Consider the following 25,874-nt stretch of genomic DNA (forward strand, 5'->3'; position numbering starts at 1 on the left):
GTTCCAAAGTGCCCTGCGTGAAAAATTCCACGTTTCTCCTCCTGTTCCCTTCCTCTCCTCCCTTTTTGCCTCCCGCAGACCTCCCTGCTCCTCAGTGCTCTCTGCCAATGCTCCTTATTCCAAGGAGGGGCCCAGGCTTTTCCCAGCAAGGCGCTTTTCCCGAGTTACCCTGATGATGTTGGCCAGCACCAGGGCGGGGCTGCCCTGCGCGTGCAGCAGCAGCTGCCGCACGCCGCTGATGCGCTCGCGGAAATCCCTGGCGCTCAGCAGCCCCACCATGTCCCGCACGTACTCCTCACTGTCCAGGGCACTGCGGGGAGCTGCCCTCCGTGGGGCCTCGTGGGCCTCCGTGCTGTCCCTGGGGGAGAAGGAAACGTTATTGCATGAGCCACTGGGACAGCATGTGGCCCTTGTTACACTGCAGCCCTTAAACCACTAACCCAGGTCACCCACACCACGTCCAGGCTTCTCTGGGTACCTCCAGGGATGGGCACTCCAAACTCCCTGGGCTCTTCCAAGGCCTGAGCTCCCTTTCCATGGGGAAATTCCTGCTGCTGTCCCCCCTGCCCCTCCCCTGGCCCAGCCTGACGCCGTTCCCTCTGCTGGGCTCATCCCATAAATTCTCCTCCCATCTAAGGGCAAGTATCAGAAGTAAAAAGAAAGTTTCATGCTAAATGAAAAACTTGGCAAATTAAAAATAAATCACTTAATAGTAATTGTTGTTCTCTCATATATCCGTTCTGCCCCAAATGCAGCTGATTTTGAGACCAGGAACAATTGGGAACTTCCCTTACATCAATGGGTCACAACCCATCCAAAACTTACTGCAGCCTAATTCTTTATTCCCAGAGTACTTTAAAGACTGACTCCTGCTGTTACCTCAGCAACACTCCATGCTGAGGTGAAAACACAACAACTCTTCCTAGAATATTTAGAAACAAATTTCCTGTGGCACCTGATCTCATTAGAGAACCATGGAAAGGATTATAAAACCTGTGGAATGACCTCTCTGTCCAGGTACCTACAGACCATCCAGGCAGCCATTGCCTCACTCCTAATTCCTGAACATGAGGCTTGGATGGGGAATGGAATAAGCAATCAAAATTTATCAGTAAATGTAGAATCAGTTATTATTTTGAACTGTGGACAGTGTATTAAAGAAATCTGGTCCTGAAGAGATACTGCACTCACAGCCTTCTGAACTCTTGTGTTCTTAGATGCAGTTTCTGGCTTGCTTTAAATTTTGGGGTGCTTCTTTTTCAGTTCACTGAATCACAAACCACGGAATGGTTGGGGTTGGAAGGGACCTCAAATCCCACCCTGTTGCCATGAGTTTTTCCTGGTTTTGCTGAGCGTTCATATTAAAGGAAAAGTTCGTACCTTCTCACACTCTTTTAATGTAAACATCAGCTATGTTCTATAAACATAGCCATTGTTTTTACATTCCTTGCTGGGACAAACAAGACTGTGTGACAGTCCCCTTCACCAATGTGATGTAGAGGTGGGATTTCCTTCCTCCAATCTACAAGCCTCATAGTAAAAGTATAAAAGTAAGTTTTTGTAAATAAACCGGGTCTTCTGCCCTGCTGCTGTTGTTGCACCCAGATCTGTGTCCCCAGTCTGTTTTTCCTGGTTAGGCCTCCACGGTGATACCACCCCACCCCTGCCATGGCAGGGACACCTCCCACTGTCCCAGGCTGCTCCAGCCCCAGTGCCCAGCCTGGCCCTGGGCACTGCCAGGGATCCAGGGGCAGCCTGTGCCAGGGCCTCACTGCCCTCCCAGAAAGGATACAGTGAAGTGTCCTTCTATTCCTGTGTTCCAGACCCATCTCAGCCAGGAACCCTGTGTGTGGTGCTATCCTGGGTGTTTGTAAATCCCCCTACCCAGGCACTTTGAAGGATTTCTCCGTGTGGTGTTGGCTTTGTGGCCTGCTTGGTCTTTGCTCAGCCAAAGATGGTTTTTTCCTTCCCCTTTCTGGGAATTTTCTCTATTCCGTTTTGGTTTTCCCCTCAGCTTGGAGGGCCTGCAGTGCAGGTTTGAGCTGCCTTAAGGATGAATTCCGTGGTGCCTGTCCACAGCTGAGGGATGCCAGCAGGAGTGGAGCAGCCCCACTCTGGTCACTGGGCAGCACCAGGCAGGGAGAGACAGCCCCGAGTGGCCCCAGCCCTGGTGCTTGGCCTTTGTCCTAAAGCCCGAGGCCATCCCTGATGGGTATTTCCAGCATTTTGGGTTTCTTCTTTTTCCTGGGGAGTTCATGAGATAGAGCATTTTGCTGTCTAGCAGTTATTTACATTTCCCCCCTTGCCTGTCAGCATTCTGTTAATAAACTGATATTTTTTCACTTCTATCTACTCAGCTCATTCCTTACTGGCAGAAAGGGATTGGAATCAAGGGGAGGTTGCTCATTTCAGAGTGCCCAGCTCCCCAAACTGTCTCAGGGCAGGACCAGGTGACACTGCTGAGGGGCCCCCACAGAACATGCCAGCAGAGATGGGAGGTGACACTGTCCCCACTGATGGAACCAGCAGGAAATGGGAAGAGCTGCACAGAGCCCTCCACGGGAAGTCATGGGACTGGACAAGGTGATCCAGTCAGGCTGCAGAGCTGAAAGCCTCCAGCTGCCTCTGGACATCCCTGCCCAAGAGAAGTGGCCAGCACTCTGCCTCTGCACCAGTGGATGGTGGCAAACGCTCTGTGGGAGGGGCTGGAAAGCAGGAAAAAGGCAATTGGCAGCACAGAGGGAAACTGATTTTGGCTGCTGGAGAAAGGCAGGACATCAGTGGCCAGGCAGAGGGGCTGGCAGTGACAGTCCTGTGCCTGAGAGCTGGGCCAGCGAGGAGCAGCACAGCAAACAGCTGCAGCACGCTGCCAGAGTGACGTGTCATGGGTAGGTCTGGACTGCAAACAAGGGAGAGGAATTTCCAGCTTGGTGGGCCCGTGGGGCCTCAGGCCACTGGGGAAGAGATGCCACCTCTAAGTGGGCATGAGGCCAAGGGGTGGCCTTTACCATGGACACTGTATCCCAGGGAATCCACGGCTGCATCCATGGAATGTGAGCTGCCATCGAGGCCAAGTGGGATCCCTGTGCTGGGGGCTCTAAATATAACTGTGGGGAGGGGAGGGGAGGGAAGATGGATTAATCCTGCCTGGAGCAAAGGCAAACCCTCCCTGGGGCTGCCTCTGCTCAGAGGCCTGGCTGCACCTGGGGGTGATGCAGAAATGTGTGTGTACCTCAGGGGATCTGACCTGGGTGAGAACAGCCTGTGAGGCTGCAGTGCCTGTGCACCCCTGGCTGCTGAGCATCGCTGCTGCTGCATGATTTAACTGCCAGGGGCTGCCCCAGTCCTGCCACTCATGGAGCCAGTGAACTACACCTGGGATATCCTGCATGGGATATCCCAGGTAGTTCATACAGTTATATATTTGTATATATAACTATATACAAATGCAGTTATTATCCTGCAAAAACTGCATTTGTATAGAGTTATATGGATATATGTAGAGATAGGTATGTTTAAAGTTCCAATGCACTCATTTGGGCATCCAGCAGATGGTGTGGAAGAAGGGTGGAATGTCCTGGAGTAATCCATAAGGTCATTGTATTCTTATCTATGTGAGCCCAGAAATTGCTACTGTATATCCAAAACCTAAAAAAGGTCAAAATAAAACCTATAAGAAGATAAAACAAAACTAAAAGTGGTCAGAGTATGATCTAAACCCTTCAGCATCCCAGCCAGGGTCTAACTAAGTCCTTGGTGTCCACAGTTGTGCACAATGAGTAATTTGTGCTGTGTCTCCAACTAGGAATGGCTTTTCCATGAGTTTGAACAGCAACATCTTGGATCTGCTGACATGGATCCATTGGATCTACATTGCCAGAGCAGCTGTGGCTGCCCCTGGATCCCTGGCAGTGCCCAAGGCCAGGTTGGACACTGGGGCTGGAGCAGCCTGGGACAGTGGGAGGTGTCCCTGCCATGGCAGGGGTGGCACTGGAGGGGCTGTAGGGCTCCTTCCCACCCAAACCGTTCCTTGATTCTGTGATTCTAAACTGTGGATTTCAGGTATGTTGTGTACTGTGTGTATTTCAGAGATGGCCAATAGACAAATTAACTTTGAAATGCACAAAGCCATTTTAATATAACCAGTCACTCTATTTAAGAGTTCCTCTGGAACAGCTCAAGCCTTTCCTTTTCCTTCAGGGTGTTGAACTTTCCCAGCCCTGTGTGGCTGTTTCTGTGCTGCCTCCTTGGCCAGCTCCTTACAGAATAAGCACTGGAGCTCATTACCTGTCCAGGATGATGGGAGCATCTCTGCAAGTCGAGGACGACCTCAAATGTCCAACATTCCCAGTCTGGGAACGCCTTCCTTTGGCTGAGGGTGTATCCACGGGCATCTCCCCCAGGCCCTGCACGAAGGTACAGCAGGAATTCATGGAATGAGGGAAGCACAGGGAATGAACGTGGCTGCAGTGCTGGAATTGCCTACACCCAGCAGCCCCCAGGGCACCTCCATCCGCCCCAGGTGTTACACAAGACCTCTCCCACACACCTTCTCTCGTAGGCTGCCAACAGTTTCCTTAATGTAAGGCAAATCCTTGGCTGGCACAAATTTCTCCAGGGCTTTATCCAAGTCAGGGTGAGCCATCATGCTGAAGAGCATCTTCCGCCCGTAGTACCTGCAGGGAGAGCACCAGGACACCCAGGATCAGGGACTGCCTTTGTCCCTGGGTCATTAGTGTGTGCTTCCAAAAAGGAAAGGTGCAGGGAAATTGTGTCCAGGGATGAGAACAGAGCTGGGAAGAATTTGGAGCTTCAGGAGAGGCTGAGGGAGCTGGGAAAGGGGCTCAGCCTGGAGAAAAGGAGGCCAAGGAAGGACCCTGTGGCTCTGCACATCAGACATCAGCAGGAATTTCCCCATGGAAAGGGTGCTCAGGCCTTGGACCTGCCCAGGGAAGTCTGGAGTCCCCAGTCACTGTTACTGGAGGTCTTTTCCAACCTCAGTGATTCCATGACTCTATTGCTGTTGACGTCAGTAACCGGACCCCTTTCTATCCTCCCCCAGAGGATGTGCTCAAGGATCATTATTTAATCAACTGACCAAATTAAAGAGAACAGCCTTTCTATTCTGCTGGCTGTAACCAGAGTGATCCAGCCTCATCAGCCAGAGACATGGATGAGCTCCAAGTGTGGATTCCAGAGCCAGCATTCCCCATGTGGCTGGATCTCCTCTGTGCCCAGCACAGCATGTCCTGTGGGCCCCTCTCCTCCCTGCAGTCAGGGTGTGCAGGAGGTATCCAGGTGATTCCTGCCACAGGCACTATCCCAACAGTCCTGCCAGTGCTGGGATAGCAGCTGCACTCAAAGGTTTGTTTGGAAGGGACCTTCAACCCCATCCCCTTCCACCTCTGCCACGGGCAGGGACACCTCCCACCAGCCCAGGCTGCTCCAGGCCCCATCCAACCCTGACTGATCCCCAAGGCCTTTTCCATCCTAAGTGATCCTGCCAGGAGGGCACAGCCCCGGAGCCAGCCGGGCTGTTCCCTGAGGGGACAGTGCAGCACAGCCGGGCTGTTCCCTGAGGGGACAGTGCAGCACAGCCGGGCTGTTCCCTGAGGGGACAGTGCAGCACAGCTGGGCTGTTCCCTGAGGGGACACCGCAGCACAGCCGGGCTGTTCCCTGAGGGGACAGTGCAGCACAGCCGGGCTGTTCCCTGAGGGGACACCGCAGCACAGCTGGGCTGTTCCCTGAGGGGACAGTGCAGCACAGCTGGGCTGTTCCCTGAGGGGACCCTGCAGCACTCACCGTGTCTGCTGGGAGCTGTCCTGGGCAAACCTGGCGATGGCGGGGAGCAGGCGCTCGGCGGTGGGCTTGGCTCCGGCCAGGACGCGCTCGGGGCCCAGGCGCTCCACGATGTCCCCCAGGTGCTGCGCCGTGCACCGCCGCACGGCCGAGTGCAGGTGGCTGCGGAGGGAACGGGCCTGAGGGACAGCCCTGTGGGCTGCTCACAGTGTTCATCCCCCTGCCACCCCAGCCTGGCACGCCGGGATTGGGGCTGCTCACAGCGCTCACCCACCCTGTCACACCCAGCCTGGCACCCCGGGATCACAGCGCTCACCCCCCCTCACACCCAGCCTGGCACTTGGGGTCACAGTGCCCACCCCCTGTCACACCCAGCCTGGCACCCCGGGATTGGGGCTGCTCACAGCGCTCACCCACCCTGCCACACCAGGATCACAGCGCTCACCCCCCCTGTCACACCCAGCCTGGCACCCCGGGATCACAGTGCCCACCCCCCCGTCACACCCAGCCTGGCACCCCGGGATTGGAGTGCTTGGGCTGCAAGGGACCCCGAGCCCAGCCCGCTCTGCCCCTGCCATGGGCAGGGACTCCTTCCACTGCAATTATTCTTGTTGGATACAGGAAGGGAGGTTTTAGGATTTCAGTTCTAATTTTCCTTCATTTTACAAAGCATATGACTGTTCTTTCAATGAGCTCTACTAAAACCCAGTCGCTGTGCTCAGAGACACATCCTGGGCACTTGATATCACTGTAAAATCGACTAAAGCCGTGTTCAATCGACTGCTAAAGATCCTGCAGGAGTCCACGATCCCTGCTTTGTACAAAATGAACACCTGTGCTGATGCAAAGGAGAGAACAGCCAGAATCAGCTTTCAAACTCGTGCAGCAAATGACACTTTTATCTAAATCCTGCTGCCCCTGCTGATCCCACTTGCGTTCAGGAACAAAATACCGTCAAGTCTAACGTCTCCAATTTTATGTTTGGATTAAAAATACATTGAGGACAATTTGTAACTCCTGCTGCACGAAAACAAGCATTGTGAGGCTGAGACACCTCACTCCATGAATCAAACACGTCCCTACTCATGGAAACAGCTGGAAAACATTTTGTGCACACAACACCTTAAACACATAGAGTGCATACAGGTAAGAAGCAGGATTTTGTAATTGCTGAAGTAAAATCACTCTCAGCTCTATCCCTGCAATCATGCTCTACCATGAATCTACTCACAGAATCCCAGACTGGTTTGGGTTAGGAAGGGACTCAGAGCTCTGCCATGGGCAGGGACACCTCCCACTGGAATTATTCCTGTTGGTAAAGCCAAACCCAGCTCTGGAGCTGATAAAGAATCAGTATTTCTGCCTAGTCAGGGCTGCCAGCATTAAAGTCATGATCACAGCAGGCTTGAAAGGAGCTGAGCAGAAACCAGGTACGTTTTAAGAGGTCTCATGAATTATAAGTGACACCATAATTAAAGGATTATGTTGTGGTGAATTTAAGCAACTCAGCCCAATTTAGAGACAACATCCCTTGTGGAATTGCCGTTGTGTCAAACAACCCTTTCCGCTTCCTACTGAGACACAAATTTCCCCTTTGAAGGGTAATTTGAAGCCCCATCCAGCCTGGCCTTGGACACTGCCAGGGATGGGGCATCCATCCCAAGTCAGTTTGAATCCCAGTAATTCGTTAAAAAATGGAAATCCCAAGGCTGATTTTTGCCTTTCAGTTTAAAGAGAAGGAAACTGCAGTAGAGCTGTCAGGAGACAGAATCCATGTATCCTAAAACAACCAGCTTCCCAGGAAACAAAGGAGAACATTTTGAATCAAGACTGACTCTGAGGGTTTGGAGCTGTGCAGGAAATCTGTGGAGAGATTTTGAATGGAGCACCTGAAATGTGTCATGAAGGGAAATGGAGCCAGGGAAATGTCACCAAGGAGTGGCAGAGAAAAGAGGAAGCACAGGGAGGTGCACCCAGCTCAGATGCGGTGAGCAGTGAATGAGGATGGAAAAGGAAAACAGACAGAACAGGGCCAGGGAAAGGAGGGAATTAAGTCCAGAAAAGAATGGCCACCGGCACTGAGAAGGGAATTAAAATGCACACACACAGGCTCAGCCTAGAGAGGAGGAATCAAGCAAGGCAGCTGCAGCTAGAGAACTGTAAGTTATAAATCAGTTTTCTAAATAAAGAGGGGTGCTGAAAACTGGCCAAGGCAGGAACTGACTGCAGAGCAAAGAAGAGAGATGGTTATGTCAGCTTTACCAGGCAAAGCAAAGCAGTGGCTCCCCAAGAATACAGAGAAACAGCAAATAAAATCACAGAAGTGGTGCAAAACAGCCCAAAAATACACCAAGCTCCAAAACCAACAGCCGACCTCTTGCACAATGCACAGAAAGGAACAGAGGGGCTTTAATTCAATTTATGCCAATAAACATTGCCCTGGGCAGAGGTTTAGCACAGCTGATTTACTGATTTTCAGATTTCTGTCTACTGTACTCCCATTTGATGCTAAAAATTCTACATTTGATAAATTACTCTATTCACAATATTCTTTATAAAGTCTTTATAGAATTACCTTTGCCCTCCATTTATAAGAGAACAAAGTGCACGTGCTGGAGTCACATTATTAACCATGGCCTTCAGTGCCTTGTCTACCTCTTCCCTTATAAAAGTGTTGGATTCCCCAGCTTTGTGCAAAAGGACTTTTACTGCATTATCTAGTTCTTGATCCATGCTCTTTTTCAGGTGGGTGAACAAATCCCCTAAACAGACCACAGCAGCTCGAGAAACACCTGAGCGTAAATTCTTGACCTGCACACAGGAAAAACCCAAAAAACAATGAATAATGTTTATCAGAGAGACTTCAAAATAAATATTCATGTTTGCCCTTTGTCATTTTTAAGTAACATTACAAGCAACTGAGAAACACATTTCTAACTTGATTCACAATGTGTCAGAATTAAAATACACACTCATAAAAACGTTATAAAGTTAAAATCTACATTTTGTCAGCCTCTGAGTCTCAAATCATCCTTGAGACTGCCCCGTCGAGCAAGACCCACCAGAGGTGAGCATCAATCACTTCAGAGAGCTGAGTGATTATATATTATATATATAAATATATGTATAAAATACATTTATACACACAGAGAGCCAGTGGAATATGCTGATAGGAAAATTTAACCTCTTGAGCCACAGCCAGAGTTGTTTCGTGGAGCTTTGCAGTCAGAATAGGGGCATGGTAGGCAGACAAGCATCTGACAAAGTTCAGACCTTCAATCTTCTTCTCCCTGTGTGAAAAAATAATATAAATAATAATAATAATAAATAAAAAAATAAAGTTGGCTTTTCACAAATATTAAAATGAATGCTATATGTATAATGTTGGAAGGTTTTGCTGTATTAATGTAGTTTCTTTTATCTTCTGCTATTAATAGGGCTTAGAAATGGTGGTGTGATGAATGTATATTTATATACTTTAGGTTATAGCATAATATTAAAATAAATACTATGTGATGTAAGATGCTTTTTGTAGCTACCTCAGAAGTATGGGAAAGAAATTCTCCATGTTCTTGGATTATCTGGATGACAGTAATGGGGACAGACCCCAAAGGTGCAAAGGAAGAATTTATTGATCCTCTGCTATCAGGGAGTGTGACATGGGACACGCCACAAAGAGATTTATCTGCAAGGAGTAATAAAATGTTGAATTACTGGAATGGGGGCAGGTTGGGGTGTTGAAACTAGGAGAGCACCTGAACTAAAGGAATGTCTGAATGATGCATCAGGGTCTTTTGAACACCTAACATGCTGATCCTTGTAAAGAAGTGTTCTGAAATGGTGAGGCTGGCTGAACCAGGCACCCGGCCGTACTATTTTGCTTTATTCTGTCTCCTAATTGTCTTTTTTTTTTTTATTACTATTAAAGTTATTAATTTTACTATGAAAGTGAACCTCGTTTTTCACAGGAGTCTCTGTCCGTAACTGTATTGGTTTTCAGGCTTCACTACAGAGAACTTTCTTGTGCCTCCTGTGCCCCCTGTGCATGCACCAGTTGTGGTCAGCCAGCAGTGCCAGCACTGTGTTACTGACAAAGTCAATCCTGTTTTTCACAAGTCTCTGTCCATGACCACATCAGTTTTAAGGCTTCATTACAGAGAACTGCCCCATGCACCAGTCGTGGTCAGCCAGCAGTGCCAGCACTGTGTTACTAAGAAAGTCAATGTCATTTTTCACAAGTCTGTCCATGACCATATCAGTTTTAAGGTTTCATGATAGAGAACTCTCCCGTGCCCCCGTGCACGCATCAGTCATGGTCAGCCAGCAGCACCAGTGCTGTGGTGCTTTACTAACAAAGTGAACCTCGTTTTTCACAAGTCTCTGTCTGTGATCATATCAGTTTTAAGGCTTCATGACAGATAAACCCCCCGTGCCCCTGTGCACACACCAGTTGTGGTCGGCCATCAGTGCTAGTGCTGTGTTACTAAGAAAGTCAATCTCATTTTTCACAGGTCTCTCTGTCCATGACCATATCAGTTTTAGGGCTTCACTATAGAGAACTCTCCCGTGCCCCCGTGCATGCACCAGTCATGGTCAGCCAGCAGCGCCAGTGCTGCGTTACCAACAAAGTGAACTCGTTTTTCACAGGTCTCTGTCCATGATCATATCAGTTTTAAGGCTTTGTGACACAGAATTCTCCCCGTGCCCCTGTGCATGCATCAGTCGTGGTCGGCCAGCAGCGCCAGCGCTGTGTTACTAACAAAGTCAATCCCATTTTTCACATGCTTATATCCAGTTTTAAGGATATGACACAGAACCCCCCCTGCACGCACCAGTCGTGGTCAGCCAGCAGCGCCAGCACTCTGTTACTAACAAAGTCAATCCCATTTTTCACATGATCATATCAGTTTTAAGGCTTCATGACAGATAACTCCCCTGTGCCCCTTGTGCACGCACCAGTCGTGGTCGGCCAGCAGCGCCAGTGCTGTGTTACTAACAAAGTCAATCCCATTTTTCACATGCTTATATCCAGTTTTAAGGATATGACACAGAACCCCCCCTGCACGCACCAGTCGTGGTCGGCCAGCAGCGCCAGCGCTGTGTTACTAACAAAGTCAATCCCATTTTTCACATGACCATATCAGTTTTAAGGGTATGACACAGAACCCCCCCTGCACGCACCAGTCGTGGTCGGCCAGCAGCGCCAGCGCCTCGGCCAGCGCGGCCTCGGGCCTGGGGAAGGGCTGCAGCTCGGCGGGGTCCAGCACCTCGGGGCTCTGCGTGGCGGGCGCCTCCCGGCAGCGGCCCCGCGCCTCCTCCGCGGCCACGCCTGCAACACCGAGGGAAACTGAGACACTGGGGACAGACACGGGGACAAAGAGGGCATTTCCAGGTACTGAAACCAACACTGCATGGATAACGTGGGGAACTGCTGAATGAATATCGTTTCTTTTATATAGATGTATTAATATAGTGTCTATCTGCTATTAACAAAACTTTGAAATGGCGGCGTGATGAATGCATATACAGTTCTTTGGCTATAGCATAATATTAACTATTAATATTAACTATTAATAGCATAATAGAAACTAAGTGATGTAAAATGCTTTTTGTAGCTACCTCAGAGAACAGTAAAGATAATCAGGAAATCCTTCCCAGCATCATGTCTGGATGAAGGTAACAGCAACACACACCACAAGAAGGATTTATTGCCTCTCCCTTCTCAGGGAGGGTGGGACAGAGTGGAGCCACAAGGAGAAATGTCGTGGGGCAGGTGGGGGTTGAGGCAAAGCAAAAGAAGGAATAACACATGAGGTCTGTGAATATGCAACATGCTGGTGCATTTAAAGGGTTTCTAGATGGTAAGGTGTGCTCTTGGCTGAATGCCAAGCACCCAGCTGTATTTTGCTTTTCTGTCTCCTAGTTGTCTTTTTTTAAAAATTTTAATAAACTCTTTAAATTTTACCAAGAAAGTGAACCTCCTTTTTCACAGTTTTATTTTTAGAATAAATTCTTCTCTGCTGACTGAATTCTCCAAGTGATAACCATGACACAGACCAGAGGATAATTAGAAAATATCATGTTAAATTTAAAGAGGACATACTAAATCCTTATCAGAGGATGTAAAACAACAAGATGGAGGCACAAGAAGGAATAAAATGTATTAATTTGACACACAGGATGCCATGCAGATAAGGCAGAGTATGAAGAAACCAAACGGAAGAATTCCTGTAACATCAAACAGTTCACAAGAATGTTTGAATAATGGATGGACTCTGAATATGAATGTACCTCAGTAATGTAACAGTATAAATAAAACACTACGGGAAAATACCAGGGTCTTTTTTGGCTGTTTGCCAGGAACATCTCAGTGCTGGACTTTTGTCTCTTATATTATTCCCTTATTAAACTTTAAAAAAAAATTATTCTAAGAGTGAACTTTTGTTTTCACTCCAGGCTGCTCCAAGCCCTGGCCTTGGACACTTCCAGGGATCCAGGGGCAGCCTCAATCAACCAGCTGAATTGATATAAATTCAATTTTGCACACAACCTTCACTTTTAAGAGTCACAAACACAAAGGTAATGGTTGTTTAATGTGAAAACAGAGGCACAGTGTGCTAATAACATCATAAACCTTGAGGAGACACTTGGGAGATTCTGGCCACCTTTGAGCACCATCAGCAGGAGCTTCTACTCATAACATTTTTCTACTTTTCTTTAAAATAACATTTTCTACATTTCTTTAAAATAACTGCCTTATTTTCAAGGCAATTCAGTGCCAAAATGTACCCAGAAAAGGGATTTTGGGGACTCCCTCCCTCCAGGGGAGTCAGTTTGCTGTTAATACATTATATCATTTCAGGTCCTGATCAAACTAAACCCCTCTGTTGTTTCATGAATGCCCCTAACAGATTCCAGATGAGAAGTGATCAGCTGAACCCCCAGTGAGGAACTCAACACCCTCCAGTCCCAGCCCACAGCACTGACCTTCCACAGCACCTCAGCACTGTCCACTGCACAAATAAATTGTATTTTGAGACTGTCCTGCTCCACCTACCCAAATATTTTAGGAGTTTACGGTCCCAGCTTACCAGAATCTAGCAAGGATGAACACTTTGACCTCTGCAAACTGGATCTTCTCTTCAGGGAAGGGTTCAAGGCCACGTTTTCTAAGGACAAAGATCCCTTTCTTTGCGATGTCAATAAATCTCCACAGAGACTAAACCCTAGGAAAGAAGAAAATGTCCAAACTGCAATAAAAGCAATCAGAACCAGGTTAAAACTCAGTACTACCAGCCCTAATTTCCATTTCAGCAGCACTGAACAGGGAATATTCATTTAAGACAAACCCTCATCCTCACTTTCTGCTGTGAGTTTCTCTGGTTCACTCATACTCAGTCTAATCCTTTCCCAAGGAAATTCTTCCTTCCCTTCCAGGTCTTTGCCTTCTTGCTGCTCTTTATGGTTCTCTCCTTTCTCTTCTTTCCTCCTCCTCAGCTTCTCCTGAGCAGATTTTGACAAGGTCACTTTTATCTGTAAAATAAAAAATAATGCGTAAGTTACCCCAGAATTGATTCCCCAGTTCCTGATGCTGGCCAAGGTCAGCATGGAAAATCAGGATTTTCTCTGATCTGACCCTTCTCTCATGTGTTTATGACACTTTTTGTGCCTCAAGAAAACTCAGCAAATAAATTTAATCCAGTTAAATTTAAATTCAGTTTAATAAATTTAATCCATTTACTGCTTTGAATTTGATCCTGCCAAGGGTTCACACCTTCAGTGGAAGTCAGAAAATTAAGGCACTGGTAATCATTAACTTCAAGGTTTAGTATTGTTCAAGTGTTATTTGAAAGGCTTGCAGAAAGTTTCATTTCCATGTTTTTTACTTTGTATCATGCTTCACCCAGATAAATCTTGCTCCATTTACTTTTGTAAATAGCATTTAACAAACAGCACCACTCCTCAGAAACCAGATTATGGGCAAATATTCTGCAAGGCTTTTAAAAAAACCTTCTGATTGGAGCTGGATTAATTCATCCCCGGGGAAAACAAGACCTGATCCAACCCAACCAATGCCTCCTTCCACATCTGCACGTGCTGTGGGAGTCAGGGAGGGCATTTCCCAGCTCCACTCCTTCCTGCAGCCCTTCTCCAGGGATGTCAGCATGGTGGGAAGCTCCTGGCACATCCAGGTGGCACCAAAAGGAAAATGAGGAGCAGCAGCTCGAAGGCTTTGGCTGTTCCAGTCAAACTCCTTTTTCTCCAGCACAGAGTGTGAGTGAGCAGGGCTGGATTCAGCCCCACAGCACCGGGATGAGACAGCTCCAGGCTGTGCAGTTCTTACCTGTCCTTCACTCCCTGCATGGGAGTGGGAATGGGAATCACTGTTCTGCTGGAAGCTTCTCCCTGGGGCTGGCTCAGCTCCCTCCCTGGCACCCTGGGCATCCCCATTGGCCACACAGGGCATGGACTGGCTGGGGGCTGGGCCCCCAAAAACACCTGCAGGGCAGAACACAGGGTCACAGCACTGCTTTGGGATGGGACACCAACCCATCTCATTATTCCAGGGATGCCACGACTGGAATGCCTATCCAGGAACTGCAACGCTTTCAAATGTAATTCTTTGCACTCCCATTGAACTGGGGAGTGTGAACAATCCAAAATGTTGTGCAGTTCTATTTGTTCTTTCCCCACTCTACAAAGGCACATTTTCCTTCATTTCATAACCCAGAGGGACACAGGGGATGATTTGGGGTCTGCAGTACCTTTACCAACAACAACGACGTCCTCAGAAGTGAGACCCAGATCGTTCCTCAGTGCAAACCCGGGCACTGGCTCTGCAGGGCCTGAAAGCACAGAGAGCACTCACTGCAAATCAGGTTGTTGTGCTTTGGGATGTGCTCCATCCTCCTGAAATGTCCCCCCACATCTGAACTGATCCCTTGCCTGCAGCAGGGTATTGTCAGGTTACTGAAGCCAGCAGGATCTGTTCAACACCCCTATGAAGGATGGTCACACCCATGGACATGGGCCTGCAGCCGGGCTGGGAGAGCTGGGAATGTTCCCCTGGAGAGGAGAAGGCTCCAGGGAGAGCTCAGAGCCCCTGGCAGGGCCTGAAGAGGCTCCAGGAGAGCTGCAGAGGGACTGGGGACAAGGGCTGGAGGGACAGCCTGTGGACACAGCGCCCTCGGCTCCTTTCCTCCATCCAGTGGAGCCAAAACTGATTCAACACAAATAATCACACAGAGCTGGTCCCTGCCCATTTCAGGGACCTGTACTGCCCCCAGAGGGTAAAACACACCAGCAGCACTTCCCCTCCATTCCCACAGGAGATGGGAGGGTAAAACACACCAGCAGCACTTCCCCTCCATTCCCACAGGAGATGGGAGGGTAAAACACACCAGCAGCACTTCCCCTCCATTCCCACAGGAGATGGGAGGGTAAAACACACCAGCAGCACTTCCCCTCCATTCCCACAGGAGATGGGAGGGTAAAACACACCAGCAGCACTTCACCTCAGTTCCCACAGGAGATGGGAGGGTAAAACACACCAGCAGCACTTCACCTCAGTTCCCACAGGAGATGGGAGGGTAAAACACACCAGCAGCACTTCCCCTCAATTCCCACAGGAGATGGGAGGGTAAAACACACCAGCAGCACTTCACCTCCATTCCCACAGGAGATGGGAGGGTAAAACACACCAGCAGCACTTCACCTCCATTCCCACAGGAGATGAGCTGCTTGCCAGCCTGGAGCTCCTCCCTGAGCACCCTCCAGTCCCAGCTTGGCCCCAGAGCAGGCAGGAGCTCTCTGTGTTCAGTGCTGAATTCAGAGGGGATGTGAGCTCCCTGCCCAAGTGAGAACAGCCACACCAAGGGGCACTCTGCTCCCTCAGGTGAGCACTGACAGGAGCATACCTGTGCTGGGGTGATGCTCTGCCCCCTCTGCGTCTCTGGGCCTCGCTGGAGATGCTTTTGCAGGGTGGGATTTGCTGCCAAGTGCTGGAAAAGTGTCTGACCTGTTCAGATAAACACATTTTATAGGTGCAATTCTCCACAGCAGTCAAAGTCCAGCCAAAAACAACAACAGGTTTCAGTTTCTCCATGGGAAAACTATTTCCAGTATTCCCACCAATGTCCACACTGAGCAGACACAGAACTCACTGGGAATTATTTGATGAGCAGGTCCATTCTAAAGAACACCCTAAAGAAAACCCTTATGAGGATACCTTACACCAGGACTAAATTTAGGATACCCTCATAAAGTAGGAGTTGTTTGGCCTGGGGATTGATGATGCTGTCCCAGCCTGGCCAAGGAGAGTGACCAAACCCTCCTGCCACTTGCAGGGATGAGCTGTTCCCAGCTCAGTGTCCAGCAGAGACAATCACCAGAAACTGCTCTTATCTACAAAAACAACTTCTAAATTTCAAACAATCCTCTGGATATGGAAGCTGATGGAACCCAGAGCCACTGCAATGCCCACAACTACAGACTCTTTTAAACTTCCCAAGGGAAGGCCCATGCTCCAGGAATGTCCCAAATTCCTGTAGCCAGCTCCCATCACCCATGGCAGTTCATCAGCAGATAAACCAAACCCTTCCCAAAGCAAACACACCCAAACCATTCCTGGTGCCCAGGCACAGATTTTGTGAACAGACAATGCCCCTTTGTGCCAGTGCTCACAAATCCCCTGAGCTAAACTCCCTGGCATTTTTCTGAGCATTCCAAGGCTTTCAGTGTCACCTGGGATGGACTCTGTCACTTCTCCCAGTTCAGGGTGACTGCCACGTGTCCCCTCTCTTCCTGGCTGGGTCAGAACTCCTGTGGCTGAGGAGCCAGTACAATATCAGGCACTGCCTAATGAACATGGCAGTGTTGTACAGAGCATGGCTAAGCCCAGCACAGCCAGGGCTCCAGACTCTGACTCCTGCAGGATTCCAGCATTCGAATGTGGGATTTTCAAGGTTATTTTTAAAAATGTGATTCAGTAGTAATGCACACAGGGAAGGGATGTGAATATAAATTAGTTCTGAGCTGCACAACTGAAACCCTTCTGTTGGTGAATCATTCCAGGCTCCTGCCTCAAACCCCTTTCCTTTTTCTGTTCCGTTTTGCTCTCTGTTGTTAATGCAGTTCTATGTCAGTCACATGGAAGGGTCCCTGCTCATGGCAGGGTTGGAATTAGGTGATTTTTCAGGTGCCTTCCACTCTGGGATTCTGTGAGTCTACAAAAGATGCTTTTAGTACAAACAGGAATATCTTCAGTGCAGAGTGACAGAGAGCTTCATCATCCTATAAAAAACACCAGATTTTGGCTGGTAATCATTCACTTCAAGGTCTAGTATTCTTCGAGTGTTATTTGAAAGGCTTGCAGAAAGAGTTTCATTTCCATGTTCTTTACTTTGTGTCATGCTTCACCCAGATAAATCTCGCTCCATTTACGTTTGTAAACCTAATGGAGCGTTTGCTCCATTTATGTTCTCCACTCTGTGAGCAGAGAAGGAGATTTTGGACTGGGAAATTTGCAAAATTCCTCACAACTCTTTTTTATTTCATTAAACAATAGTTTATACTGCTCATAACCAATTGGGTTGTTGCCCTTTACAATCAGAGCAGCATTTGTCACCACCCAATTTCTATCCAGAAGAGCTCTGGAAAGGCATTTTAAATTCACAATTCTCTCTCAGGAACAAATGGAACCAGCTCTGATCCACGCTAAGAAACATCTGCATTGTCTTCCTCTTCTCAACAAACCCAATTCAATTTCCAGGTTGTAATAACCCAGCCTTATCCTTCCCCTTCACTCTTGTCCTTCTCACTCCCCTGTTCAGCTCTGGTCGTGTTCCTGCTGTGCCAGGGAAAGCCTTTATCAGATATTTACTGTCCCTGGCAGTGCCTCCCTGCCCTGGCCCACTGCAGCTTCGTGTTGGAAGCCAGAAAATGTAGAATAATGTCTTGTATTTTTAGAGAGGAGCATAACTCACATAGAAAAATCAGGCTATTAAGCAAGGCAATGCTATAGGAAGCATGTAGCAGTTAATACCCTGATTTAACTAGGGCTGTGTGGGATTTCCAGGCTGAAGGGACACCGAGGGACACTCACATCACTCTCCTCCTGGGGGGCAGCGTGCCCACGGGGGAGCCCGGGGACTCCCGGCTGGAAATGCCGCTCTCTCCGGGGGAGGCGGCGCCGGGGGAGGAGCCCTGCGAGAGGCGATCCCCGCCAAATTCCACTTTCACGGCCGAGTCGGGGCTCTCCAGGTCGGCGATGCTGCTGCTCAGCTTCGCCCTCTTCTTGGCTGCGCTGTTCCGCAGGGACCTCAGCGAATTCTGCATCTGCACAGCGGGGAAAAATGACAGGGGGCACTCAGAGCAGAGGGAAAAGCGTTCTTCAGCCAAATCAAGTCCATTCCTGAGTGCTCAGCTCAGTCCCCGGGACATGCAGGGCCCTGCTGGGCAGCGTGGTCACTGCTCACACGGGGTTTGTGGGACTGTAATGATCCCTCTGCTGCTTTTACTTCACAAGAATAATTATCCTGGGGGCAAACACAACTTCACAGCAGTGCTGTATCCCAGCCCCCCTTCCAGAGCACGGGACAGATCCCTGCTAAAACACATCAGCTGGAGATTAAAGGAGAGGGTTGATGGTTCCCAGCACACACAGTGGGACCTCGGGCTTGTCCCAGCAAATCTGCACATCCTAGAAACACAACCATGGAATGGTTTGGAAAGGATCATCCAATTCCATCCCCCATGGGCAGGGACTGTCCCAGGCTGCTCCAAGCCCCAGTGCCCAGCCTGGCCTTGGGCACTGCCAGGGATCCAGGGGCAGCCACAGCTGCTCTGGCAATTCATCCCAGACCCCCCCCAGCCAGGAATTCCTTCCCAATATCCCATCTAAACCTCCTCTAAATCATGGAATCAGTGCCCAGCAAGCAGAGGTCCTACTCAAATGAGCAGGAAAATCTATAATCATTAGAGTTTTATGCTCCCTTCTTTTTGCTGAGTATTTTTCACATTAGAAATTCCTCCTCTGTTTAACACCTCAAGTTCCTTTCAGTGGGAACCAGAGGATGGAAGGTCCAGACAGAAAGGCAAAGCTGGGAGGTCATAGAATCCCAGACTGGTGACCTTGAAGTTCCCCCTGTTCCACGGGCAGGGACACTGCCCCGGGTGCTCCAAAAATCCCATCCAGCCCCAGGGGTGGCTGACACTGTTAAAAATGCATTTATCCCGCCTCACCCACCTCCTCCTGGTCCACCTCCTCGGGCTGCAGCTGCAGCTGGGCCAGCCCTGCTGCCAGCCCCGTGCCCTCGCTGCCCTCCCGCGGGCTGGGCAGGCGCGGGATGGGGGGCACGGGCCGGGCGCCCCGCAGCGCCCCCGGGGCCCTGCCCAGGGCGGCCCGCAGCTGCACGGGGGGCTTCTCCAGCTGCAGGGAATGCTTCTCCAGCTGCAGGGAATGCTTCTCCAGCGGCACGGGGGGCTTCTCCAGCTGCAGGGAATGCTTCTCCAGCTGCATGGGGGGCTTCTCCAGCTGCATGGGGGGCTTCTCCAGCTGCAGGGAAGGCTTCTCCAGCGGCACGGGGGGCTTCTCCAGCTGCAGGGAAGGCTTCTCCAGCGGCACAGGGGGCTTCTCCAGCTGCAGGGAAGGCTTCTCCAGCGGCACAGGGGGCTTCTCCAGCTGCAGGGAAGGCTTCTCCAGCGGCACGGGGGGCTTCTCCAGCTGCAGGGAAGGCTTCTCCAGCGGCACGGGGGGCTTCTCCAGAGGGCTGTCCCCTGGAACACACAAGGACTGTCAGGGACAGCGCCAGGACAAACTGCACCTCTCACTTCTGTATCGACACAACTCCTTCTGCCACGGAATGAGTGTTAAAAATGCACTTTGCAGGCTCAGGTACCAATCTGTTCCACTTTTAGTGTCTCCTGCCTTTAGGAAAATATAAATGAGTGCTTCATGCATGTGCACACCAACATAGAATCAAAACACCCTCAGCTGGGAGGATCATCCAAGTCCATGCACATGCCCTTAGTCCCTTTAAAAAGTAATTAACTTTCTTCATTAAGAGAAAAAACACTCATCCCTAAATGTCCATGAAAGCTGCTGTAACAACAAAGGTACTCCAACAAACCAGAAAAAAATCAAAATGCGTATGCAAAACATACGGTAAGTGATAAATACAATAACAAATAAGAAATACAATAGTAAAGCAAGTGATAAATACATCTAAAAGGCAGAGTCACATTCCAGGGGCAGGAAATTCCCAAAGCATTCAATTGGAAATTTTCTATATATGCACAAAAATATGGGTTTCAGTGAAGATGAAATTTCAAACAGATTTCTTTCATCAGTGCAATATATTGTGTGGAAATGGTGACTTTGTTCCAGAAACCTCCTCCTGAGTGATTAGGAAGCAGTTTAACCTAAACAGAGTATAAATACCCAGGGGGTTGGAACTGGATGAGTTTTAACGTCTGTTCCAACTCAAACCATTCTGGGATTCCATGATTCAAACGAAGAGGCAAAAAGGCAAAATTCTTGCACATGGATTGATCAAGGTATGAACAGCAGCAGGGATTTCTGCACTGACTTCCCCTAAAAGTGCTCCATTTGGGGGTTTATTTACTTGGAAAACAGACCTTTCACTGAGACATTAAGAGAAGTAGAACTGTGCCACATTTTGCTTTATGACAAATCCAAAGGCTCCACTTTTGAGGAGAAGCCTGCAGGGATGTGAGCAGTGAAGCCATAAGTAAAAAAGTAAATAAATCAATAAATCCCTCCCATTCCTGACTGCACCTGAGGCACTGCCCAGTTCCCTCTCACCTGCCACTGTGGATTTTCCCACAATACCACCCCCAAATCCCTTTAGATCACCTGGAGAACATTCCCACCTGTGCTGTCTCCTGGCTTTTGGCTGAGCAGCTGCTTCTGGGACCCAGGCTTGGGCAGCCCCTCGAAGCTTTTGAGAGGCCAGGAGCTGGAGAGGCCCCTGGGATCCTCCTGGGACTTCCCTGGAGAGGCAGCAGGAGAGGAGAGGTGCTTGGGGCTGCTCCTGGGGGATGACAGGGGGAAGGAGGGCAGGATGAAGGTGCCCTGGCTGGCACTGGCACCTTGGAAGGACATGGCGGGCTCTGCCTGAGGGCAAAAACTTCTCTGAGTCTTGCTGGAAAAACTGAGGCTGGAACAAACTGAGCAAAAGAAAAGAGAACAGTGCATGTGGTAACTGGGTCTTGTAATAAGAATTTATAATTAAATAATTTACCATAAGAATGATTTCCAATTAAATAATGCACCATAAAAATGATTTCCAATGAAATAATCTATCATAAGAATATTTTCCCATGAAATAATGCACCACTAGGCAGTCAGAGCCTGAAGGTTTTGCCCAAGCAAGCAGACAAACCAACCAACTTCATTCTGCAAACGGCATTCCCCCTCCAAATGTGAGTTGAAGCCTTAAAACAATTTCTCAGGCATGTTTTGGAGAACTATATTTAAAAACAAGAGTGATGCAAGTAGATCAAACACTGCTGTGATCTCCCACAGCAGCACCTTTTCTCTAACACCCTGACAGTGTCAGAGATCAAAGGTGGGGCTGAAAATTAACAGCCACAAACAAAATCACACAGGAAGGAGGAGCCCTGGAGAGGGACTGAACAACCTTCCAGCAACAGTTTCCATTTCCCAGGGAAGCAAAGGAACAAAGAGAACTCCGCAGTGACATGCCCTGCCTCAGGCCACTGCAGAAGCCACGTACCTTTGTCCTGCTGACAGTTATTTAATCCCAAAAACTGCAAACCAGAGCCCACGCTGCCGCTCCTCCCACGTGCCTGCGGGTATCCAAGTGTCCCACATTTCCCTGGAATCTGGGGCTGGTGAGAGCCCAGAGCACCTTCCAAAGGAGAACACAAAGAGCCAAATCAACACTTCACACGTGGTGTCCAACAGAGAATATCAATTGTGTTTCATAGGGAGCACAGACTGTGGGAAGATCCAACTGTATTTCACAGGGAACACAGACTCTGGGGAGATCTGATTGTGTTTCACAGGGAACACAGACTCTGGGGAGATCCAGTTGTGTTTCACAGGGAACACAGACTCTGGGGAGATCCAGTTGTGTTTCACAGGGAACACAGACTCTGGGGAGATCCAGTTGTGTTTCACAGGGAACACAGACTCTGGGGAGATCTGACTGTATTTCACAGGGAACACAGACTCTGGGGAGATCTGATTGTGTTTCACAGGGAACACAGACTCTGGGGAGATCTGACTGTATTTCATAGGGAACACAGACTCTGGGCAGATCCAGTTGTGTTTCACAGGGAACACAGACTCTGGGGAGATCTGATTGTGTTTCACAGGGAACACAGACTGTGGGGAGATCCAGTTGTATTTCACAGGGAACACAGACTCTGGGGAGATCTGATTGTATTTCACAGGGAACACAGACTCTGGGGAGATCTGACTGTATTTCACAGGGAACACAGACTCTGGGGAGATCTGATTGTGTTTCACAGGGAACACAGACTCTGGGGAGATCTGATTGTGTTTCATAGGGAACACAGACTCTGGGGAGCTCTGAGTGTGAAACTCAACTACACTCCAAGTACTTCATCCCAGAGTTTCTAAGCAACCTCATAAAGCAGCTCAGAGGGAAAAAGGGAAAAGGACTGGCTGCTCTTCCAGGGCACTGCTCCAGCTGGGAATTGCAGGGGGGCAAAAGAACCCCCAGAACAATCCCCTCTTTGAGGATGTGACAATACAGGGGAGCAAACGCCCGAAAACCCAAAGCACAGCAAAGGATCAAACTTGGCAAGGCCAGGATCCCCCAGAGGGGCCAAGGACAGAGCCCAGGGCCACGGGGACACAATCACTCAGGCCTGGTCTTGCCCAGGCTTTTCAGCTCCTTCTGGCCACTGAAACAACAGAGTCTGTTCTGCCTTGGCAGCTCCAGCACGGCCCTGTGGCCTCACTCACCAGCACCACGGGCAGAATGCTCCCAGTTCAGCTCCAGACTGGGCTGGAGTAAAGCCCTGGGAGCTCTGTTCCTGCTGAGAAACCACTCATCACTCACGGGGACTCCCTGCGAGGGCCGCAGCTTCGGGGAGTGCAGGAAATCATTGGACGCAGCCAACTGCAGGGAAAAGCAAAACAAACTGTGTGTGAAATGAAAGCACAGCCTGCCCTGGGCAAACTGCACACTCACAAACATTTCCACACAAGCTTTACTTTAACACCTACCCAACGTTCAAATATTTTAAGCATTAGAAAGCATTTTAGCTGTTTTGCAGGTTTTACTAAAATACAGGTTAAAACTACTCACACACTGAAAGGGGAAAAATCCAACAAAATAAACTGGTAGAGAACTGCAATATTTAAAAAAAATAAATCTTAAAAATTAAACATTGACGCTCTGAATTATATGCTTTAGATGTGGAAGTGTTTCAATAGACAAGAGACCCCCAAAATCCCAGAATGGAACAGTTTCTTGCAAACCACACGCTCCAGATTCAGTCTAAAACTGGATCTGGCAACACCAGGAGCTTTTATTTAGAACTGGCTACAGGTAGGGGCAAAATCTCAATAACACCAATATTTAACACAGAAAAGGTCATGCTTTAAATAAATTTCTGATTTAATTAATAAAATCAGTGATTTAAATCATTCCCAGGCTGTATTTACTCTGCTCTCCCTTCTGAGTGACACGGGAGGAAAGGAACATGAGGAAAACACTGAGGTGGTTTATTCCAGGTTATTACAAGTTGGGATATAAGACATGAGACCTTGGCACTCCCATTCCTGCAATCACCAAACATCGTTCCATCCATGGAATATTCCTTGCACAAATCTCCACAGCCTGGTTTCAGCTGGGATAGAGGGGATTTTCTGCTTAGGAGCTGGCACAGGATAAACTTTCATTCCTTTTTTCCATACAGATAAAGCAACATATGCAGAAGGAGTAAATTCCAACACTGCCATGGCTGAACAGCTTTGCTCAGCTGTTCCCATCCCAGCTCCAGGAGTGAAAATTCTGTACACAAATTATAATTACAGCACTGCACATTCACTAAACACGGGCTTGGGGGTGGTGGGAAATGAAGCAAACCCAAGGCTGTCAGATGTTTCTGGAGCAGATAATAGATCCCAGCAAAGGGATTTCTCAAAGGGGTTCAGATTCCTTTAAATTCCACGAATGGTGGAAAGTAGCTGGAATTGGTGACTTGGTTATCAAATCACAGCCCTTGAGAGTGACCCATCATGGAATCCTGGGATGGTTTGGGTGGAAAGGGACTTATATCCCCCCCAGTGCCACCCCTGCCACGGCAGGGACACCTCCCACTGTCCCAGGCTGCTCCAGCCCCAGTGTCCAGCCTGCAATCACAGGCAAACACTCCCTCCCTGCATCCCTTCCCTGCGGAGCTGTGCCTCTGGATGACACCAAAGGTGCTCCTGACCCAACACCAGCAGCACCAGCAATGTTCCCCCAGAAAGAGACCAACAGCACAGAGACAGAACACTATCTCCCCAAATCCTCTCCCAGCTCCAGAAAAAACAGGGCTCAGCTCCCAGAGGGACACCCAAGGAAGGGACACCTTCATCCAGCCTGGTCACCCTCCCTGTCCTTGGCAAACAGAGAGGTTTTGTTCCATAAATCTGATTTCCCAGGTCATTTGAACACTCAGAGGCTCCACAAAGCCCAGCTATCAGGTTCTCCAGTTATCAGATCAATATGGAAATGAGAAGAATTCCACACACGTTGCCCAACACCGCAGTTAGGGGAGACCCCAGAGTTCACATGAACTTTGTGAAAGGCCTTAAATGTGCAGTGAAATGTTCAAATGCTCTTGTTTGCCCCAAAAGGAACCTCTGGGTACCAGAAGGTACCTGCAGCACAGGGACAGGCCTGCAGGGTCTGTGTGTCCAGGGGTAACTTTCACCCTGCAATATTCAATGTTCCAACCTGCCCTTGAACACCTCAGCACCTCCAGGGATGGAGAGCCCACAGCTCTCCTGAGGCCACTGTGCCTTATCTACCTTCTACTTTTAGTACACATTAACTTACACGTGTTTTACTCACCTCTTATCTCATCAGGAAAGTCTAGACACAGCCTTGGACAGTCACCCTGTAACATGACCCTAAAAGTACTGCCAGGAAAACACTTTTAAACATTAAGCTACTTCCATGCATCCTTTCAGCCACAGAATGACTCCAAAAGTTAATTTTTAAGCATATTCATTTCAAAGGAATGTCTGAATTAATAATTAAAACTTGGCATGTACAGAAGCCAGTCAACTACCTGAGATTTATGCATGATAAATGCATTTTCCTTACTGAGGGAGTTAAGGGCAGATCCAGGGTTAACTTCCCACTCAGATCCTGATTGCTAGAGCTTGACACAGCTCCTGGAATGTCTTCAGTGCAGGGAACACCAGCCAGGTTTGCATTCCCAGACTGAAAACACAATTCACCTTCTTGCATCCAAGACAGAACCACAGAATGTCCTGAGCCAGAGGGACCCACAGGGATCACCCAGCCCTGTCCCTGCCCAGACCCCCCAACAATCCCACCCTGGGCACCCCTGGCAGCGCTGCCCAAAGGCTCCTGGAGCTCTGGGGCCGTGCCCATTCCCTGGGGAGCTTTTCCAGGGCTTATTCCACCCTCTGGGGAGGAACCTTTCCCTGATCTCCAGCCTGACCCTCCCTGGCACAGCTCCAGCCGCTCCCTGGGTCCCTCTGGTCACCAACACCACTGGACAGTGTCCCCTGCCCCCAAGAGCTTCAGTCAGATGTGATGAGAAAAAGGATCAGGATGTGAAGAAGGAGCAGCAAAGGTGTCAACTACAGCAATCAGGTAAACATTCCACTATTAAATCACCCCGATATTTTACTTCTCATAACTGGGATCTGGCCAACTGGACTCCAATTCATCCTGTGCCAGATCAGGTTCCACTGCCAGAGGGCAGGGATGGATGGGAGATGGGGAATTGGGAATTCCTGGCTGGGCTGGAATTTCCAGAGCAGCTGTGGCTGCCCCTGGATCCCTGGCAGTGCCCAAGGCCAGGTTGGGCACTG

The 25,874-nt window shown here is 49.1% G+C and overlaps 1 protein-coding gene across 4 annotated transcripts in view; it reads right to left on the reverse strand.

The window, feature by feature from the left end:
* TOGARAM1 (TOG array regulator of axonemal microtubules 1) overlaps positions 1–25,874 on the reverse strand; it is a 33,256-nt gene that overhangs the window by 4,285 nt on the left and 3,097 nt on the right. For 2 of the 4 annotated variants that reach the window (XM_063399763.1, XM_063399765.1), the window contains exons 2-18: positions 22,779–22,935; positions 21,559–21,693; positions 20,693–20,989; positions 19,047–19,576; positions 17,904–18,136; positions 15,718–15,818; positions 14,566–14,646; positions 14,145–14,299; positions 13,162–13,333; positions 12,892–13,026; positions 10,982–11,129; positions 8,985–9,090; positions 8,376–8,611; positions 5,804–5,962; positions 4,550–4,676; positions 4,288–4,406; positions 169–358 (exon numbers count right to left, since the gene is read on the reverse strand). In XM_063399763.1, coding sequence (XP_063255833.1) covers positions 169–358; positions 4,288–4,406; positions 4,550–4,676; positions 5,804–5,962; positions 8,376–8,611; positions 8,985–9,090; positions 10,982–11,129; positions 12,892–13,026; positions 13,162–13,333; positions 14,145–14,299; positions 14,566–14,646; positions 15,718–15,818; positions 17,904–18,136; positions 19,047–19,576; positions 20,693–20,989; positions 21,559–21,693; positions 22,779–22,935 — 3,081 coding nt within the window. The remainder of the gene's footprint in view (positions 1–168; positions 359–4,287; positions 4,407–4,549; positions 4,677–5,803; positions 5,963–8,375; positions 8,612–8,984; positions 9,091–10,981; positions 11,130–12,891; positions 13,027–13,161; positions 13,334–14,144; positions 14,300–14,565; positions 14,647–15,717; positions 15,819–17,903; positions 18,137–19,046; positions 19,577–20,692; positions 20,990–21,558; positions 21,694–22,778; positions 22,936–25,874) is intronic. The other 2 variants (XM_063399764.1, XM_063399766.1) reach the window with 2 other exon arrangements.

Source organism: Prinia subflava, chromosome 5, assembly GCF_021018805.1.
Source record: "Prinia subflava isolate CZ2003 ecotype Zambia chromosome 5, Cam_Psub_1.2, whole genome shotgun sequence".
In the NCBI taxonomy this organism is placed as follows: domain Eukaryota; kingdom Metazoa; phylum Chordata; class Aves; order Passeriformes; family Cisticolidae; genus Prinia; species Prinia subflava.